This window comes from Spea bombifrons, chromosome 10 (assembly GCF_027358695.1).
Source record: "Spea bombifrons isolate aSpeBom1 chromosome 10, aSpeBom1.2.pri, whole genome shotgun sequence".
Classification (NCBI taxonomy): Eukaryota; Metazoa; Chordata; class Amphibia; order Anura; family Pelobatidae; genus Spea; species Spea bombifrons.
In genome coordinates, this window is record NC_071096.1 from 32,140,782 (window position 1) to 32,154,207 (window position 13,426).

General features: G+C 39.5%; 1 protein-coding gene across 1 annotated transcript in view; it reads left to right on the top strand.

Moving 5' to 3' along the window:
- WWOX (WW domain containing oxidoreductase) overlaps positions 1-13,426 on the top strand; it is a 325,001-nt gene that overhangs the window by 14,748 nt on the left and 296,827 nt on the right. The window contains exon 6 of the mRNA XM_053449183.1: positions 1,668-1,774. Coding sequence (XP_053305158.1) covers positions 1,668-1,774 — 107 coding nt within the window. The remainder of the gene's footprint in view (positions 1-1,667; positions 1,775-13,426) is intronic.

The following is a 13,426-nucleotide window of genomic DNA, read 5'->3' on the forward strand; positions in this document are numbered from 1 at the left end:
ACTCCTAGTTTTGACCGTAAGGGCAAAAAGTAGGACTGTGGGGATTGTCTTGGTAAAATGAGAACTGTCGCCATGGTGTCGATGAGCTGAAAAACCAACTTATTTTAAAAACAAAGAGAAAGCAAGATTATTTTTAATATAAATGTTTCCAGTTAGAATATCAGACAACCACTAGGATACTCCTGCAAGAAGGGCTGAGTTTGCCCAGTTATTATGAATACATTCATCGATTTAAACCATTCATGGCTTTTCAGATGGCTGAAAACATATGGTAAACCAGCATATCATCCAGCAGAACAGAAGAGGCCAGGTAGCCACTCAAAACAGAATAGAATGACAACCACAAAAAAACTGTGGAATGTAGTGTCCCTTTCACCAACCGGGAGAATCCTGGATAAAAGTTTGAAAAGTTGAGGAGTCTTTTGAATGATCTGAAACTTAAACAGTTCACATAATTATTTTCCTGCCTTTTTAGCAACTAAATTACACAGGTTAAGGTCAAATCTTTGACATCCTCTGTCTCTATTCCAAAGCAGAATGTAGTTGTCGTTAGAGGAAATATATCCCTGCCGATATCCTAATTTGAACCCAGCCCTTACTGCGCCAGGGGCCATGCAACGTTTTAATTAAGCTGAATTCATTGTCAGTTTTTTTGCGAGAATGTCAGGGATTTTTGTTTTCTTCTCCTTTCAATCCATAAACTGTTTGACTAAGCAATTACGTTTTTTTCTGCATTGAAATATTATGAGCTTTAAACTTGCAGATTCCTGCACAATTCTGAAAATCTAACATTTTGCTGAATTTATTCTTTGTTTTTTTAATGATTATTTACATTTATTTATTTTGAACTGGTACTTTGGTATCTTAATGTCACTTTTCTTGCCTTGTCACATCCGTAAAACAAATCCTCTGTGGCCAGCAATCTGCATTATATCATTTCACGAGAGTCATAATTCCAAATCGCTCTTACGGATTTCCATCGACTAATTCCAAATATTTGCTAAGTACATTAAACTGTGTAATTATACATTCCAGTTTTTCCCCAGTTTAATAGGGAACATATGGTTTCTTCATCAATCTTGCAAACCGCACTTAATTTCCGGATGCTTTTGTTTGAAGAAGTGTATGGTACACAACAATGAACGAATCCCTAGAGCTTGCGCGAGAAACAGCTCGGGTTTTTCGTGGCGAATTTAGAACAATCGCGTTAACCCGGCCAATCCGACAATAAATTATCAATGTGTCTATTTAATAGAGATACAAGGGTCTTTTATACACCTGTCTCGGCATTGATAGCTTCATTCATGCAAAGGACACCTCCGTATTCCAGATGACGAATCTTCCTTTCTCTCTACGAGGGCTACATTAACATTCAAGGTGCCACAAGCTATGCAATCCAATAACAACTTAACAGGCTCTTTAGGCAGAAAATGGACAGGTAGAGAGGGAAAAAAAATATAGAGTGGATGGAACTTGGCATAAGCAGGCAGGGGTGAGAGCACCATAAAACTCTCAACCTTTTGTGCCTCTGAAGACACCTCGTAGCTTTACAAATTTGACTAGATGGCTCAGTATAACTTGCACCATTCAGAAAACGTCCACCATTTCTGGACAAAATGGTTTCATAAATGTAATTATGATATCTACCGTTTCTTCTCTCCTTTCAGGATTTGAAACGGCTCGATCGTTGGCCCTGCATGGCGCGCTAGTTATCATGGCGTGCCGGAACATGCAAAAAGCAAACGAAGCCAGGCGCCGTATTCTAGATGAATGGGTAAGTCAGGTTCCTGTAAACCTATTTTACTTATTCGCTTATTTTTATTTGTGGTGTATCCCCTGTCCATTGCTAGGCCTAGCTGGATGGTGAAACCAAGCTAAAGCTGTGAAGAGTGGCTAATATTAAACTATTTGATATATTCATTGTGATCCTCAAACTCGCCTTTCTTTTCAAGCAGAGCTCAAGCTTCTCTCTGCCCCTGTAATTTGTGGCGTACCCCCCTGCGTTCTTGATCATTGTAATATGTTAAAAGGTATGACTCCTGTTGGAGATGTCCTTTATTCCTGACGGCAGCAGATGGCTCTTGTAACACAAGCACGTGCGTTCTTCTAAGAAGCGGTAGCAAATTTTTTTGCTACAAGTATTTTCAACCGCTTCTTAACTTCACCGTTTACCATTTCTAAGGGTTCTCCAGAAAACAATTCCGTGCGTTTATTGTCTAAATGAAAAGAAAAGCCATCAACGTGTCTTTGTAATGGCTCTGTTGTTGTTTATTGAGAGGGGCTAATTAACTTTATTGTGCTAATATTATGGCACTTGTGACAGCACGTCAGATTTATGAGTCTGAGGAAATAAACAAATGGAATGCAGGTGCTGGAGCAGAAAGAATAAGTTATTAGTGAACTTTGATTACTTGTTCTATACAGCCAGGAGAGAATTAGTTGATTAATTACAGGATCCTTGAAATGTACATTACATTTTATTGAACAAAAAGAAATTCCCGATTCCCTTTCTCTGCGCATCTGTGTAAGTTGGTCTGGGATGTTAATATCTTTGGTTCTATGTCATGTAAAGATGTCTACTGTACTGTAGCTTACAGATTTAATTGGCTGTCCATGATCCGTCCATTTCTGTAAGTAGACCTATTTTCCGTATTTTATTTGGATCGGTTCCTGGTCGTATACCTCCTACAATGCGTTTTATTGAATATTTTACAGCATGTGACACCAGAAGTTTTGCAAACTGCCAAATATTGGAAAAGGACTTTAAATCAGCGTCGGCCACCATTTTTCCATCTGTTATCCAACTAGAACTTCCATAAAACTCTGCCAACGAAAAGCCTTTACGGAAGCTGACGGAGGTTTATGAAAATGCAGTTCTAGTTCAGTAATAGCCGTGGGTCTACATTTGACTGCCTCTGTACAATGTTATGGTAGATGCAATTTCCAAACACATGGATACATGATATAAACACACAATTATGACCACGGTGGCACCTGAATAACACCAAAGGCATTACTCCGCAAGTACGTCACGCAAGCCATAGTACAAAAGGCAGTAGCTGTAAGATAATCGCAGAAATAAACCACAATGAACCCTGAGCTTCTCAAAATAATTAGTATTCAACTGGAAGATGAAAAAAGCATAGCTTAGGTGTAGGGCTGCAACTAACGATTATTTTAATAATCGATTAATCGGCCGATTATTTTTTCGATTAAAACAATATTTAATAAAATGCCCTGCACCCACCCACACTCTGCCCCATCAGTTTCCCACCCGGCAATCATATTTTTTTTTTTTTTCTCTCTCTCTCTCTCTCTCTCTCTCTCTCTCTCTCTCTCTCTCTCTCTCTCTCTCTCTCTCTCTCTCTCTCTCTCTCCATACGTACCTCCGCTACCGAATCCTTCCACTTACAACGTGCAACCGCAAAACTTTATTCAAATCTTCATCGTACACGCGCGTCACATCCGTCATTACGTAACTTCAAGCAGACGGACACTACAGAGCTCTGCAGCAGAAACGGGGGAATTCCCGTTATCGATTATTATCGATTTTATCGATTCGTTGTTTCAGGTCTACTTAGGTGTAGTCATCATATGAAAATAAAGCTACCTTCCCTATCTCTTGGGCCTAGAACCCAGATGTCTTCTCATGATCAATTATGCCCAATATTTGGTGAGATTGTGCATGTATTTCATTAAAAAGTCCTGTGAAAAACTCAAATCATAGGCCTGGCGCGACTGCCAAGTATTTGCTTACCCCACAGAATCTTTAGATTTTTTTTTCTTTTCCGAAATGTAATTTGACCAAAGTAGTCACCTTTCTGTTGATTTTCTGCGATTTAAAATAAAACACAGTAATATGAAATTACTGGTAAGCGCTCTGAATACAATTGTAATGAACTGTATACACGAAACAGCAGATGCAAACATCTCAATTGCTGCTAATACGTGGGTATTTCGAGACAATGGTCTAATCCTATTGATCCTAAAGAGGTTATGCACCTGCGTCTCGTTGTATAGATTTCATTAATGCCAGAGGAAATTCTCGTTTTCCGCCGTACAAATGGGAAAGCGAAATCTCTGATTGCCACGTTTTATTTTTTGTGAAAGCTGTCGCTTTGCGTTCAGCTTTGGAAGAACAATCCTTCATCGGAGATATCGAAGCAGAAGCTGTTTATAATCATAAATGTTGCCGTATAGAAAGATTTACTGCATAAAGCCAGGGTTTAAAATGCTCAAGTCATTCAGGCGGTTTTTGTTCCGGAGAACATTTAATTGCGGGATTTGTTACCGGTGATATCCCGTTCTCCACCCTCGCCGTATTGAGGAAAAATAATGTTACAAGAGCATGTCAGGGTTTAAAGCAATCGAGGTGTTGCTGTCGAAGTGATTAGGAGAATGAAGAAGCCGTGTCAGGCTTGTAAGGTGGTATATCTTTTTTTAAAATAAATTGTTCATGCATGACCAATCTTAATATCAGTTTTCGGCTTTTATGTCCCGAAAAAGAGGAAATTAGAACCGTAAAGCCGTGATTTGTTTTAATCAAAATTATATTGTCTAAAATAAATCTCATCTTGAGTAGTGGAAAAGCCCTGAAGCAGCCAAGAAAAAACATCAATATTTTTGCAAAGTATGAATGATCCTTCCAATACACAGCTTAATGTACTTTACAACTTAATGAAAAATAGGGTGCAGGTATTTGTACACATGGTTCTTTCTATATAAAATGTGAAATCTTGCTCCAATGAAATATGTTTAATCTTTTTAAAGTTGCTTTTAAAGGGAAATATGCCTTAGTGGCTTCCAACAGTGAAACTGATACAACTCAAATCCTACAACAGTACAAACAGCCAAAGGGATAGTTTTAGGGGGTACGGTTGATAGCTGTTGAACCGATGAAGTGAGTTAGAATAATAATGTATTAGGGGTCCACTCACATTCTAAGTTTCTAGAAACGAGTGCGATCAGAGTATGAAAAAGAAAGAGAGGGATTTTGGTCTCAATTTGTATGGAAGCATGGAAAATCAGGCCACAGGGAGCCTTGTACCAGTAATAAGTCAAGAAACGTATCAATGCGGAAATGATGGTGGAACATTTGGTTATGGAATTGCAGGTCTTTCTGCAATGGAATGAGCCAACCACAGTGGCATAACTAAAGGGGTCAGAACTGCGAGGGGTCCTGTCTCTCTAGGGGGCCCCTGTGGCCATTTGTTCCGATCTCCTCATGCCAGTTCATAGTTCTTCATAAAGAACCGTAATTCTGAACCATTTTGAACTGGCATGGGGAGACAGGAATGTATATTTGTATTATATGTATATGAGCATAAATGTCTATGCATACTTGTATGTGAGCTTGAATGTCTATGCATAGGTGTATGCGTACTTGAATGTCTATGCAAAAGTGTATGTGAGCATGTTTGTGATAGCATGGGTGTGTATGTGTTGTATTTTTGTGTGAACATAAATGTGTATGTACAAGTGGTGTAAGGCAGAATGTGTTTGTTAGAATGAGTCTGTACGCGTGTGTTAGCAAGTATGAATAAGCATGTATCGTAAAGTGTGTTTGCATATGTGTGCCAGAATGTTGCAAGGGGCAAAGAAGACACGGACAAGCTGTTTGGGACAGTGATGGCGCATGCAGAGTGTTTTTAGAGGTTAAGATAGGTTATGATGGCACTGATAAACTGTTTGAGACCAAAGATGCCACTCACAAGCTGTTTGGGGCAAAGGTGGAACTGTGGGACATGTTGCTTGATAAAGTTGGGGGCCCTGAAGCAATTTTCACACCGGGGCCCTGCGATTCCTAGTTATGCCCCTAGCCAACCACGTAGTGAGTACTCCCTTTTCATCTTGGAGTTCATCTTGCAGCTTGCTTGTATTCTTGTTGCAAACAAGAACATAGAACCCCTGGACATGGCCTTCTGTAAATAATGTTTAGAATATTACTCTGGGCAGTTAATCAGTATATAAACAGCAACAAATAAACAGTAAGTCACAAGGCCAAACAATTCTACAAATACACTTTATATTATTATTATTAGAGAAGACTATCTAAAGAAACAAATCTGACAGATTGCCAAGGGCTTCTTGGCCTGCTACCCGGTATCTACTGTGAAATACCAACTTATTACTAATCTGGTATGCATTGAAAGGCCAGACATTACCTTGTATTTAATTTCATTGTCCTTTTCCCAAATCTCGGTTTTCTTTGGCCCTATTTTCATAGATAGGCACGTCCCTGGTTAAACTGCCCAGAGCCCTCAAGTGGGTGAATCTAGTCCCAGATAGCCTTAAACTAGCTGGGAGTAGGGGGGGAATCGGGGGGAAAGCTGGGAAAGTGACCCCAGCATGCAATGCTTCAGCCAGAGACTTTGGGTTAAACCCAGAGCGTTCCCGGGTATACCCGTTATACTTTTTAACATGGCTGACGTGTCCAACTCCTCATCAGCCAGAAACAGACTTGCATGAATTGTTTTGTGACCAAAATATAATTAAATATCGGACATGCATTACTTTAAAGCCAAGCTAAAAGGCACCCTCAAAAGTAGCTAGTCCATTTTATGAATACATCTGCATCTACGTCTGCTAACGCAAGGAAGCTTCTGGAACCTGTCAAAACTCTTTTTCTTAGCTGTGGTATTTCAAAGACTACAAAAAAAATATACATTCCATATTGAAAAGTAAGACATTGTTTACTTAACTTTTCACACGGAAGCAAATATTTTCATCTATGATTAAAGGTAGAACTTGGTAGCATTTCTACTTAAAGAACAGGTGCCAGCTTCAGTCTGATGAGAATGGGTTAATCAGCACAGCGAGAGATCAGACCCAGATCCCACGCCAGCTCCAGAGTAACGTCAACACGCTGGAATTGTCAAAATCTTCTTCTTTCCCATATATACATATGGCATGAATTTTCTGCCTTCGTTCTCAGTGCCGAGAGCAAGCAAAGACAAATATTTATACTACATTCATGTTTTTACAGTAAAAACACTGTTCGGCTTGTTTATACAGTTTCAATGTTATAATTTTTATGGTCTGTTTGGAAACCACTGTAAACGTGGATCTAAATCATAAAAGCAGATTTGTAACATTCTTTATATATATATATATATATATATATATATATATATATATATATATATAGAATAGATATAGTATTGGATGAAACGTACCCAGCATCAGTCCACAGTCAAGCCAGATTCCCGAAACATACCCCAGAGCAATTCATTTAGATTTATTTTGATTATACAAATGAACTTGGCTTTTTAAATTAATTAAAGTTATTTTATTAAGCTGATTGTCATACAATCAGAGTCTGTTGAGATTGGCAGGGTAGAACCGTTTATTCTTTTTGACAACTGTGCAGTTCTAGAATGTGTTTCGTATATAATTATTTCCTTAATAGTTTCTATCTGTTATGCCTCTTATGCACATTTGCTTTTTCTTCATTTTAGACCATCATGTCTAATTTTTCATTGCATAAAATAAAAAACAATAAATACAAATATATATATATATCTCCATGGGAAAAAAATTATTTGTAAATTGTAATCATTTCTGCTTTTCTGGCAGTTGAGGTGAAGTGCTTCTACATGGCTGACATCTTGCTCTTTAGGGATGGTAAAGGGGGCACTGTTAATGGTGAATATAATTACTCCTCTAAAGGTGGCAGCTTCTTTGCCATCTTCACTTGATATGAATATGAACCTGTTTTTGTAAAAAATGGTACAAAGTGAAAAAAAGGATGCAGTCACCATAGTAACCAGTGGAACACACGAATAGGCCATTTCACATCTACCACGTTGCACTAGAAAGGTCAGTTGAAGAGGTGCATAGATTAGAGCGAGGGCTATTAATTCCCACTGGGCAAAGGGTAGCTGGCACTTTCGGCATGGGATAATTCGGGGGGACGTTGCCCACTGCCTGCCCCTGCCATTGGGGATAAAATAATAGTTGTTATAAGTCAACCCATGTCAATGGTAATTTTAGCGGTTTATCAGTCGGTTTAGAGTTAAAATTCACAACCAATGCCTTTAAACGCCACAAAACTCGGAATACTTTGCATGGTTAGGACGAGGGCGATTGATGACATGTAGCGTGCATGCTGGCAGACTGTTCACTGCCACCCGTACCTGACACCAAAACATACGCGCAGAACAGCTCTACGCGGCAATGCTCAGAGATGTCAGCTATACCCCACACACGCCTTACTGTCTGCACACCTAAAAATACGAGAACTTTCCCTCTAAATGGATTTACGCAACGGGAACAGATTGAGCCGTGTTCTTCATTTCTTTAATAAGAAGAGAGAAGTAAAATTAGATAGTTATAAATGTTCCAGCTCCCCACAATTATCTTGTGTGCAAAGCGCGCATATAATAAATTCTATTAATGAAGAAGGTGAGCTGAGCTTTATGGTAAATACTCTGCTAAATGTTTACTGTATATTTAATATTTTACATGACTCCCTTTTTATAATTCTGCTTATCTGTTCTTTCTAATTCCCTAATGGCAAAATAAAATAACCCCCTAAAGAGAATAATTACTGTTTTGCTTCTTAACCGAAGCTTCTATTCTTTGCAAAGCGAAAACAACTCTGTGAGAAGGCTTTTTTTTTTTGTAAAAAAAAAAAATGCAAATAAGCTTCATTGTAACTACATTAATTACCCACCTAGCCCCCTATTACCATGTTTGTATTGTTTGCAGAGTCTATTTACAGTTGTGTAAAAATTAGCATTACCCGTCCTAAGGAAAAGCCGTAGATTGTAGTTTCTGCTTGGGAACCAATTATAGTGAACCTTGTGTCTACCGAGACTCCAGGGGGAACGCGCTGCCGTTGCGATGTCAAATAATATTAACTCGGGGTGTATGTAAACTCTTTTGTAATTATGCTGTTGGCCCTTATTTTGCTACTGAACGGACTCATTGTTTTCCATTACAAAATCAGTAGGCACAAAAGAGCCAGCTAATGATTTAATATGCGCTGGTCTAGATTGCGTTCGTAGCAAAAAAAAAACAAGTCATGTAGCCGTGCTAATAGGGGATGTTTGACAAATATTACTCATTACAATTCTCTTGGATGCCTTACGTGTTTTGATTTTCTTGTTTTTCTTATTTTATACATGACAATGAATCCCATCAAATGGATCAAGATGTTGGATGCCCTGATTAAATTATAGGAAGACTGAGTGGGGACTTTTCTTATTCTTATTATTATCTTTTATATAACGCCAACAATTTACGCAGTGCTTCACATGATACGCGCATTTAAAGGGTATGACAAAACTAGAACAAAATGGGACATTAGGTAAAGAGGCCTGACTTTCAGATGCTACTTTCAGATGCTACTTTGTTTTAGATGCTACTTTGAAATGTTTACTTTAAGGACAGGAAATCTGTCATAGCGACTTGTTACGTTGGCCATTGTGGCGAGATCTTAAAGACATCTGTCTTTAGAAGTAGCTTCATTTTTCACATGGAGGATTGCAGTAGGTAATTCTTTTCCATCCCTTGCCTGCGTATTTTACATAAGATGGGAGTAAGGGAGTTCTTCAGGAGTTGCGTTAAGCGTTAATGGGGTTCCCGCGTTCCTTACAGCTGTGGACTACTCCATAGCGTCCAGGCACTTTGTCCCCTCGCCAACACGCTGTCCTCCTTCACTCCCCTGCTCACGGAGGTGAGTAGCTTTCAGACCTTCTGATCATTCAATAGCTCAGCCACCAGTCGCGTTCCTCCAGCTTTCCCCTCCATCTTTTGCTCGCCTCCCGCGATCACGGCAGGCAGTCCGGCAGCATTTTCGGCGGGACATTAATAGCCCCTCCCTTCATCTGCAGAATTCATCCGCCATCGACACTGCCGTGGCCAGCCCTCAGAAGAATGTGAATTTGCTGGCAGAAAAAAAAACATTCAGCCCATCTAGTCTGCCCATTTTTCCTGATGGAAAGATTCAGACCTCAACCACTACTTGGTCCTGTCTCTATCCCATGCATGTTTAAATTGCCTCATTGTATTACCCTCTACCACTCCTGATCGGAAGCTGTTCATTTGCTTACCACCCTCTCTGTAAAATAAAACTTCCTTACATTACATGGAAAACTCTGACCTCCAAAATGTTTTCATTTGAGAATTACGGAACACTCTCATGTCGGTCAAATATTTTTTTCTACTACCGAAAATAATCATAGCATTCCACTTTATGAAACCGAACCGTAACTAATGATATTCAGTTTTTTTTTTTTTTTTTTTACATGAACAATGAAAATTTTAATCTGAAAGAAAACATTCAGTGTAGCTACTGTCTGTCCCAATATTCAGCAAATTATTTATTTATGTGTGCTGTTTAATACATAATATCCACATCCTCTTCATTATTTGTCTCAATATTGCTGCTGCCAGATTTCATTTAAGATGCTCTCCTGCCTTGGAACTTCTACGTTCACTGGGAAAATATTTCAGAAAGCTGTATTGTAATTGGGCTTTATTAGATGTCCCTTTTATCACTCTTCCGAGACATGACTTACACGTCATTGAAATGGACGCTGAAACCGAGCACCTGTTTTGGCTATGCCTATTATTTGTCTGAATTTTAACCTTTTACATGTAGGGGCAGTGCAGTAATACATGTACAAATTAATATTCCCGAGAACGTTTGTGAGACACAATAAATATTCATGTTATGAATCTAATATAACATAATAGATAATGGAAGGACAACACGCAACATATTACAGTCACATGAAGAGATCAGGGTAATAGTTGCTGATGATTTAGGGTGAAAAAGAACAGGTCAAAAAAAATGTTGTATGTGACTTTTTTTTATCTGTATCAAAGATATATAATTATTTCACTCCTACTTGGAAACCATATGTTTTATATATACTATATGACCAAAAGTTTGTGGACACCGCTCCTAATTATTAAGTTTAGGTGTTTTAACCACATCCATTGCTTACAGGCATATAAAACCCAGGACATAGGCAGCCATCTCCAAAGACAAATAAAAGGGGTAGAATGGATCATACTGAAGAGCTTAGTTATTTGAAACGCGGCAATACCACCTTTCCACAGTTCAAGAAGTTTCTGCCCTGCTAGAACTGTAACAGTCCACTGTAAGTGCTACTGTTGTGAAGCAGAAACATTTAGGTATAACAACAGCTCAGCCATGAAGAGGTGGACCACACACACTCGCAGAGTGGGGCTGCCAAGTGCTGGAGCGCGCAGTTGGAAAAGAAAAAATTGCCTGTCCCCTTCAGCATTACTCACTACAGAGATCCAGCTTCTCTTGGAAGCAACATCAGTCATCACAAGCACTGTGCATCGGTAGCTTCATGAATTGGGTTTCCATGGTCAGGAAGATGCGCACAGGCCAAGCACTGGCTAGAGTGGTGTAAAGCACACCGCCACCGGACCCTGGAGCGGTGGAAACATGTTCTCTGGAGTGATGAATCACCGGAGTGGCCTTTACAGAGCCACGGGATGAACTGTCCGATTGTCCTTCTCATTCAACGTCAGTGCATGACCTCCATTATCTCCTTTTGGCATAAATTTGCACAGACACTCTCTAAAATGTTGTGGAAAGCCCAACACTATGTTCTAATGGTTTTGGAATCGGATGTCCAACAAGCTCATCCTGGTGTGGTGATCAGATGTCCACATACTTTCTGTCATCTAGTTTATATAAGGAGAACATTCAGATATATTGTGCACCTTTTTATGTTTGAGAAGAGACTTGGCTTCTCCGTATAGTGTGCTTTTTGCTAAATAAATGATCCATCGTTGTAATAAAAATGCATAGCTGAGTGCATCTAGCAAACAAGGAAAGTTGCCCACTTCATAGAGCAATGCGGACTTTCCTTAATTTTTTAAAAGGCATTCAAATGCAATGCAATGGTGATGGCATAGCTTGCCCTGGCTTTTAGTCTTTTTGCTATATTGATTTACGGGCACATTCTAGGTGTAATTTTTCTATTGGTCGGTCATATTGTAGCAATGAATTGAAAGCATTGTCTTAGATTTTGAAGGTTTGATCGTAAAAACTGCTGGGAAAATACAATAATTCAGCACTTTTTTACGGCTTAGTATTTTTATTGTTGATCACTTTTTAAATTTCTCTCACCTTTATAAATGCTCCGTTTTATTTTTATATGTTTATATATATATATATATATATATATATATATATATAAAGGTTTTAAGATATAAGTCACATAAGTATGGGCTAAACAGGTGATAATGGCAACAAAAGGAAAGTCTTTTGGCCATACCAAGTAGAGGACTGCATTGGGAGGCGGGACCCGCCAAAAAACTTGCGGGCGTGGGCGGTCTTGCTGGGGCTGCGGGCGGTCTTGCTGCAGGCGGGAGCGGGCGGTCAGGCACTGTACCTGCGGGTCCTGGTAATCCCGCACAGTCCTGCAAGGCTGCCTTCTCGCTGCTCCATTACAGTGTCTCCTATCTTGCTCCGCCAGGAACAAGGCGGAGTCACCTGATGTGACGTCACTTCCTCTGACTTCGCCTTTTTTCCTGGGCGGAGTAAGAGAAGAGACTCTGTGAGGGAACAACTCGAGGGCAGCCTTGCGGGACTGCGCGGGAAATCAGGTAAGGATCTGGGCGGAATTGGCCACAAATGTGGCGGGAGCGGGCGGGAGCGGAACGCCCACATTGCGGGAGCGGGATTAAAAACATCGGGAGCAGGCGGGAGCGGGATTAAAAAAGCAGTCCCGTGCAGGGCTCTAATACCAAGGAATTTACCAAACCAGGGTAGACGTAAACCCTGTACGGGGTGGTGCTAGACTCAGACACTGTTCTTGAAAAAGGGGAAACTGACCAGGAGCCCCAAGAAAGCAGTACTTTACCTGGAGACTCCAGGTGAAATTCAAATATTGATCAATGTGGATCTATAGAACAGTAATGGAATTTTCCCTCTGCAATTTATAACTAAATCTAAGGTGGATTTGCAGAATTGCAGCCCAATATCCATTCTTTTTCTACATGAACCCACTTGGGTCTTCCTGTATTTTGAGAACCATTGAGTTTTTTCACTGAAACTCCATTGTGAATGGAAAATCATGGCGGGCCAACACTTGGTGAATCAAACTTTTAGGGAATTTTTCCATATTGCTTCACTTTAAGGGTCAATTTTCTTGGTATTATTTTGGTTGGGTAGCGCAAGTCAATTATACTTTATTATTCAACTATCAATGCTAGATATTGTCAATATAGATTTGAAAAAAGAATAAAAGTACAGTATATCAATTGTCTATATACGGTATAACTAGTGGTGATTTACTGCCGTGCGACTTCTAGAGCACAGTTATAAAAATGAATACATTAGTAAAACAGTTCTGTAAATAAAGTGGGGTTTTTTAATCTTTTTTTCGGAATTGGGTGCGTTTTTATGAAAATAATTAAATACAGCTCTGTATGA